This window comes from Anabas testudineus, chromosome 17 (assembly GCF_900324465.2).
Source record: "Anabas testudineus chromosome 17, fAnaTes1.2, whole genome shotgun sequence".
NCBI classification, from domain to species: domain Eukaryota; kingdom Metazoa; phylum Chordata; class Actinopteri; order Anabantiformes; family Anabantidae; genus Anabas; species Anabas testudineus.
In genome coordinates, this window is record NC_046626.1 from 19,268,356 (window position 1) to 19,276,892 (window position 8,537).

An 8,537-nucleotide genomic window follows, 5' to 3' on the forward strand; every position below is an offset into this window, starting at 1 on the left:
TCTGTCTAATTACCTTTATTTTTGTAACCCTAAAAGCACTATTCATTGTTCATTCATTAAATTAAGCTAAGTTTACCATTTTTAATTCAAGTACCACACTGATGTACCTTTTTTAGATTAGGCCACACAGTTTAGTTTTACAAGAGCCACCACTTATATATAGCTAATCCCTGTCAAAATACATTAGAGCCAATGAAAAAAAAATCTCTGTTAATATGTGCTCCAATTTTAACCTCAGTGCTTTATACCCAAAGAAAAATGAATGCATGCTACAGTGGTCAGCTGTCTGTGTCTATACGTAAAGCCATGCCCGCCTGTCCGGTCAGCTGATTGTTGCAGTCAGCTATTGTTTTCATTTTTGTGTGTCTGTCAGTTATTCTGACAGGGGGGCATGTGTGGGTTTGTCCTAAATGTATTTGTCTTTGCATTGAAATGTGACTGCTTGCACATACAGTACATCTGCTTGTGCCCTTGCACTTCTATCTCTATGAGGACCTATTCAGATTTTAGACATTTCTGCACATTGCTGTATTTCCTGTGTGTGTGTCACAGTGAGGAAGCGGGTTTGGAAGGACTTAATTGAGCATGAAAGACAACAGATGACCTCTGGTGTTTCAGCACTGCCGCCAATCAAACATCTGCCAGCCTGAAGCTCAAGGACAACTGTATACCACTGACTGTATACCCAAACAAGCTCACGCAGTCCTTCATGCTCAGATTCACCTGAGAACACAGTCTGTACATAGATGTGTACAGTCTACACAGAGGACAGGAACTGAACGGCAAAGCACACAGTGGAATAAACAGTAAACTGCTAAGTAACCACTAACTGAATTCTCTGTTGGCATATAAATATGTACTCCAAGTTCATGTAAATATGAAAGGTATTCATAATTGGCATATTAATACAGCACCATTATTAACTGTCCTACAAACATCACACTGGTCTGTCCACTTATGCCTTTTATTGACATAGTATCTGACACGGACAGATATAAACACCAAGTTAACGAGTGTTAAATTACTGTAGCAGACAGGGCTATTAAATCAGTTTGCTAATCCCTGTGAGTTTTCTGGGACTAAAAAAAAAAAAGTCATAAAATAGATTTTATAACCATATTTTAAGAGGATATGAGTACACACAATGACATTTTAATAAGGTTAAACTTTACAGACCTAAATATATGTGTAACAAGAGTTATAAATCATCAGCCATAAGAATGGACCATCCATCAATTGTTTTGACAATGTCAAATATTTCTCCCTGCACCGATTGGTCTCAAGGTGCATCACACAAGCAGAACCCGGACGCTGATTGGACAGCCAGGATGAGTGAGCTCATTAAGCAGATCAATGGCCGCTGCCATGCAGGCTTGTTCACTGAGACACAGACCTGTACTGCGTTAGTCTCCCCTTACTCTGTCACTGTCTCACACAAAGTGGGGTACAGCAAGGCTGGACGCACACACACAAGTCACAAATGAAAAGGAATGGCTCCCTACCCGACTCGTTGTTCTCTGAATCCATCTTGTTGGTGACAAAGCGGAAGATGGCCTGCGAGGTGGACCTTGATTCCTCAGTCCCTCTGTGTTTCGACTCTCTCTCTCTCTCTGCCTCTCTCTCCCTTTCTCTCTCATGCTCACACACCGACTCTCATCTATGACCTTGCAGTGTTTGTATTTCCTGTGCCGGCAGCAGATCTGCTGAGGGCTGCAAGAGAAGCTGTGGCTCTGCAGAGTCAAGTCCAAATGGCTAAAACACCCAAAATCCCCCTGGTACCGATTTTGCTAAAGGTTGAGGGATAAACACCAGCACTCCTCAAATAAGCAGACCTTTAAAATTTTCAATGAGGGTTGTGAACCTCATAATGTCATAAATAATGAGGTTATATTAACAATAACATACTGTGACACAGTGGGAAAGTAAAGAGATGGTGCATTTGTAGTAGGTACAACCAATTTTGGAAAATGGTTGCTGGAAATGTTTAGGATTAGATTTAGGGTTGGGCAGAGAACATTTGTTAATGATAGTCTGTAAGTGTGTATCTTTGTGTAACAGTCACAGATGACTGCAGCAGATACCATCAAACCACACACTAGTCAGACAGCTCAAAAACTAAGTTTAGAGTCAGTTGGAGCTGAAAACACATTGGATAAACACAAATCACTGTTATGTGTTAAAAAGCCAGCAGATTTTTCTGCACCACGTCTCTCACATTCCCCAATCAATTATTCTGCACAGTCCTAGGGAGCATTAAAACCTCTGAAGCAGGTAGAGAGCTATGCGATCACCAACAGATCATACATGTAAGCTGTTTTTTGTTGTTTTAAAATAGATGAGAAAAAGGCTCTGAAACTATGCATCAGCCTCCTGCCAGTGGAAAACCCTCTGGTCAGGACAGCATTTCCACAGATTTAACAAACAACATCACACATCCAAAAAAGGACAGACTGTAGAGCTAGAGGAATCGCAGAGTGAGCACTTGCACTGCAGTAGTATGTGCACTAAAAACTAATATACTGAGAGCTCAACAAGAGGAACAAGGCTGAACCGTCATGTTATGAATATGATGTTATGGTTTTATCTAACTGATATGGAAACTATATCTCCTTATCAGCAAGAGGCAGGGAAATTAATTTAAAACAGAGTACTAGGAGGGCATTATGGGAGCTGTAGTTATTATACAGACAGATAATGGATACTGTACAAGTCTATATCTGTTGCTGTTTATAGAGGAGAGTTTTGTGTCTTGTGATCATTTCATGTAGAATTTGCTGCTGACATGTTGGTGCCAGGTACCAGGACACCTTCAGAGATCTTGTGGAGTTCAAACCTCAATGGGTCAGAGATGTTTTGGCAGAAGAGTGCTAATACTGTTGTAACTGATCGCTGCATTTTGCACAAGTGCCCACAGAAACCCACAGTTTTCATGCACTTTGTGACTGTAAATCTGCATCTATTAGACAAGCAGCAGATAAGTCATCTGAGTTCCACTCTAAGAAATCTGGCTGGAGAAATCTATTACTTTAAGTGCCTGAAAAATGACTTGATGTTCAAAGCTCAGTTATTATATACATACATATTTTGGCCATAAATGCAAACCATAAAAATAAGTATCTTTACTTGTCCAGTACTGTGTGTTCAGAAAAGATGGCTTGCAGGAAAATGTGTTATAATTGAAACATTCCAGTATTGCTAATGTACAAAGACTTTTTGTTATACTAAATATTGTTTGGACTTCAAAAAGCACTGAAAATACGAGTTATGCATATTATTTGATCAGAGAAATTATTCTAAAAGTCTCTTAATTTAGTTTACCAGCGAGAAAACATCAAAGTTTCAGCTTCCATTCACTTCTAATTCAGTACATCAATTTACATAAAAATGCTTTGTGTTTAATCACATAAAACATGTTTTAATTCTAACACTGTCATTTCCAGTATCTGAGTGACAACAAAACAGCAAGGTGTCGATTGAAGGAAGGTGTTGACTGAAGTAAATCTGTTATTTCCTGCTCACACATTTCATCCTGGTGCTGTTCTGCTGCACAATATCTCTGTACCGACACCTGTCTGTTGTTGATAGAGACAGACTCGCACACAAACATCCGAGTACAAAACAAACCAGAGAAAAAGAGTAAAATCCTTCAAAAAAAGTGCCGAAAACCAGCAAGCTGAGTGCCACACAACAAGCAGACAAAGATAAAAGCTTCCCTCACTGCAAAGATGTGACCGGCAGAAGAAGCAGAGGGAGATGCGACTCCTTTGAAGTTATATTTAGGCTAAATCCTCGTTCACGGAACACACTGTCTTCCACTATTCATACAAATCACAGCCAACAACTGAGGGAAGAACCGTCCTAACACCACAGGAACCGACGGCATACATGCAATTAACCAGTTGATCATCAAAGCAACGCAGCCCCACTGGGTTTGACTGACATCTGCATCCCAAATACTCCTTCTTCACCTGGGACACAGACGCATGCAGACATGTAAGACACCTCCAACACATGAGAAAGAGTGACGTGTCAATACAGCAGAGCATAACAGGAACTTTAACAGTCAGTACTCCACCATTCCTCTGTGCATAGAAAACCAGCCTAACCCCTTTATGATTCATGGGTTTGCTGAGGTGAGCCCTTTGTTGATGTCGAATGTGCTTCCTGCTGACACCAACTCTATAACTGGTTTGTTAAATTGCTTGTGAGAATTCTTAGTAGGAGATTAACTGCACAATATACGCTTCTTCAGACTCATTGTCCTCTAGGAAACAAGGAGACAGTTTCAGGATGGAAATTATGTCCACCATCAGTGTAAATAGCTTTTCGCTGCAAGCAGTTTGCTCTCTGCCAAGCAAGGAAAACATCAAGGTCTCAATACAATAACAGGAAAAGGGGAAAAAAAGGATTTCCCAACAGGCAACCTTCCATCTATCCATTTATCTCTACATATCTAACCATGTGCTTATCTGACTGTTCATTCGGCTGCAGCAGAGTGTGTGTGAGTGATGGAAGCGACAGCGGGTTTGTCCTACATAATGACTTAATTGAGGTGGTTAACACTTGGACGATAATGAGAGCCTCTAGACCACAACAGACCCAGGAGTGAGAGCTCAGAAATGGAGCAGCAAATGTGCGCACACACACTCAGAAATCAGAGTCGTTTATTAAAGCGCCAACAATAAACGCAGCACTCAGGCAAAATCAACGCAGGTGTGTCCTGTGTCTGAACGCTAACTGAAAAACTGGATCACTTAATTCAGCATTAAACTAAACAGTATCTGCCAAATATCCCACTTCACCTGCTCACATAGTGTGAATCAGTTAATCAGCATCAGTATCCTTCCATGTTAAGAATATTTAGCATTAGCTGGTGAAAACCTTGATTAATATCTAGTGTTGTTTCCTATGATCAAAAATATATTTGCAGTTCAAACTTAGTCAACATAGTCTTTGAACAGCAACTTAGTACGAATAAAACTGCCATATTTCTAAAACGCTTCCAAACTAAATTCTTAAATCTTAACTGTGAAACTGATTTAGTTGCTGTAAGGTTTAGTTATTGCTTACAGCTAAAACCCAAGTTCACGCAAGACAATCGACATAGCCAGCGATCATCTACGTTACGGTTAGACTGAAAACTGTAACCATTAGTGTGCAGTGTGTCACTAACATATTCACACACACAGACACAAACTGCCCCTTTCTGCTGCAACGTGCCGTCAGGGATCGATATCGAAAGCGTCACAATTACTTCTAATGCAATCAGCAGTTTACCACTGGGAGTAATTACAGAGCAGACACAAGGCCTACAGGGACGCACAGTCCTTGAAGCTGCAGACACGGCCTGCAGCACAATGCCAACATTCTCGCACATCAGCGCTCTGAAATACCATCTCGATCAGCCGCTGCTCCAACACTTAATGAGCCTGGAGAGGGACTTTGTGGGCCACAGTCTCACAGAGAAAATTGTTCTCCTGTAAACAGCAGCTGGTTACCTGCCAGAGCAGCTCCTGAAGGAGAAGAAAGATGAGGCCACCAGAAGTCCAACTTTCCAAAAATAGAAACTGTCACACATGACGCTCTTTCAAGTTTCATATCTTGCACATCTCCGCTACGCTCCACTGAACGCATCCCAGATTACAGAGGTTAAAGCCAGAACAGAGCAATGCAGAGCACAAGGAATGATGGAGGAAGCTGAGGGAATTGGGATGAGTTAGAAAATGTTTGATCATCATAATCTTCTTATGTGGCATTAAATTAACAGGATGTATAATAGACTCATCCACAGCTGACAAAGTCAGAGGCAGCGAAAACAATAGGGAAAATGATAAATAATTGAAAAAGATGAAAACTTCAAACTAAAGCTCATTGCTGCAGAGAGTAAAGTGTCATTAAGTGTCAGAACGGACAGAAAACAAGATTTTACCCTGGAACTCTGCAGTTAATTGGCTAATTTCCAAGCAGAGTTTTAGCTAGACACGTGTATATCTCTGTAAAGGAGGTGCTGCGTACAAAGTTGGCATGACCATGGTCTAAATAAGACACAATTATCAGTAGCGGACTGAAGACATCATTTTGCCAATGTGCCATCCCTCCCCGTGTCGTCTTAAATCCTGTGAGCCCTCTGATGTCAGTCTCTGTGGAGCTGAAATCCACCTGATGCAGTGAAAAAGTGACAAAATGCCTCAAAAAGCTTCTGGTAAAGTGACGCATTTGTCATTCTCTCTCTGGGACTCTGACTTCTACAGGATGCCAAGTTTCCCCCCCCCCTCACTTCACTGATGCTCCTTCTCTGCTTCATGACTCCTCAAAGCAGAAATCCTCTGACTGACTGGCCGACTAACAGCAGGCGTTGCTCAAGAGCCTTGAGAGGAGAATATCCTCTCATTATCCTGTTTGTTGGGAGTACCACTGACTGTACATGTAGTAAAGTATCTGCCTGATTGGCTGTTGTAAAGAGCAGTGTACTAGCAGAGATTGAGGTAAACTGCTTGATTGCAGTGGTTCAGAACAGTAAAGTTTTTGATTTGAAGAAGCGTTATTTACAACTTGATGATGATATTAGCTCCTGCAATTTGTTTTATAACCCGGCTTACGAGTTCCTCCACCTGGCAAATTTGGTTCTGACTGCATTTTACTACATGCGCAGTGAACGTGAATACAAAAAGAAGCAGACGTCAGCCTCTCTAGTTCATACTAAGGCATCTGTATCAGCACTTTCATCACGTGCAGCACATGTAACAAGGGTCACTTACACAAACAGGAAATGAAGCATATTTGGACCCTACTGGTGATACAGTTAATGACATTATCACAAACATGCAATTTGTTTTTGGATTGAATGGATGATTAATCATGTTATAAAATTTCAGAAATGTTTTGTCAGATGAACAGTTTAAACTGTTACTGAATTTAGAGTAATAATAAACGTAGGAAGTGAATATCGATCCATGGTGATATGGGTTATCCACGACAGACAGTGTTGGGTTTAGTGAAGCCAGAATTAGCTGAACTCGCTTTGTGATAAAGGCCCCAGATGAGATCCTGAAAAGTTACGGTTACATGAGGTTGGTTTGCTCATTCGTTGGGGAGTTGCACATGTGACAACAGCTTTGGTACACGATGATGGTGAAGTCTATATGTTTGACTTTTTAAAATGTTGGACAAAACAAGATAAACAACAGAACAGGACGTTACAGCGGGCTCTAGGAAGTTGCTGCAGTTTGACTATTAATCATTTATTATTAATAATAAGAATAATATTAATAATTAACTAAAAATACCTCTTTACTTCACTAAATATAATGTAAAAGATACAGTTATTTAGATTTTTTTTAATACAGCAAACAGGAACTTGGAAGCAGCACAGGTAGTAGCTTGTCAATACCACGCACAAGCAGTCAGTGAACGCATCCCTGCACTTTCAACTTCATGCTCTTGTGTCGTCTTGTGACATCAAACGCAACACACACACACCAACAAGTGTCCACATGCTGTCCACACACACACACACACACACACACACACACACACACACACACACACACACACACACACACACGGATCCTACCGGCGGGCATCCTGGTGCTAATGTACCGCAGTTCCTCTGTACGCTGAGCACCGATTGGTCCGGGGTTAGTTAGCCTCCATGTAGCTTCACCTGCCGATTCACTTCACCTGGCATCGGAATGACGAGTCTGTGACAACAAAGCACCGGTTACTGACTTCACACGACACAGTTAACAGAGATCTGAGGGCGAACGGTGACATATAAAACCCCCACGAACAGGCTAAAGCTGTCCGCTACGAAGCAGCCTGTAAACACTGACGGAGTTAGCCGCAGAAGCTAACGTAGCTAACAAAGTCCAAACACTGCGACGAGTTCAGAGACACACGGAGACATTTAGTGAGACGTTTAGGGGACGAACCGGTGGACATACCTGTAGGTAAACAGCAGCAGGACAGATTAACTCCCACACATTACTACAGTGCTTCCTGCTTTACGGTGACAGACAACACGGAAGTGTGTGTGTGTGTGTGTGTGTGTGTGTGTGTGCTGAGGTGGAGCAGCTCCAGAAACTCCTCCGCTCCTGTGCAACATATGCTGCCTGCACACAGCGACCGGAGGAGCGGGGACGGGGCTAATTATAGCCGCCTGCTGCAAGGTGTGCAGTCCCTTCTCATTAGCCTCCTTCTAACTGCAAACCTTTAACACTCAGAGGTTCATTTACACCGTGCAAATGAATTTATCACATGGTTTACACCTTTTCACACGGATTCAATTCAGAATCCCACTGAGATAGTTCACATGCATGTAAAAACAGAATGACTTCTTATTACTTATTGTGTTTTTTCAGCATATGCATGACTGCAAATACGTTTGCATGCAGTTTTCATGCAAAGTTTGGCCAAACCTGAGTTAATCATGCTGCATGTGATGGTATACATGTTTCAAATGTTGTTTTTAATTTAATAAGACTAAAAATGCAATCTTTTCTTTATTAACGATCTAGAGAAAGCATATGACAGAGTGC

General features: G+C 41.5%; 1 protein-coding gene across 2 annotated transcripts in view; it reads right to left on the reverse strand.

Annotated features, from left to right (window-relative positions):
* Window positions 1-8,086, reverse strand: part of efr3a (EFR3 homolog A (S. cerevisiae)) — a 74,549-nt gene extending 66,463 nt beyond the window's left edge. Inside the window, exons 1-2 of one of the 2 annotated variants that reach the window (XM_026374805.1) lie at window positions 7,944-8,086; window positions 7,574-7,700 (exon numbers count right to left, since the gene is read on the reverse strand). In XM_026374805.1, coding sequence (XP_026230590.1) covers window positions 7,574-7,583 — 10 coding nt within the window. In that variant the 5' untranslated portion in view covers window positions 7,584-7,700; window positions 7,944-8,086. Of the gene's footprint in view, window positions 1-1,502; window positions 1,591-7,573; window positions 7,701-7,943 lie in introns of those variants that run through there. The other variant, XM_026374804.1, reaches the window with a different exon arrangement.
* Between the last annotated feature and the right edge of the window lie 451 nt (window positions 8,087-8,537).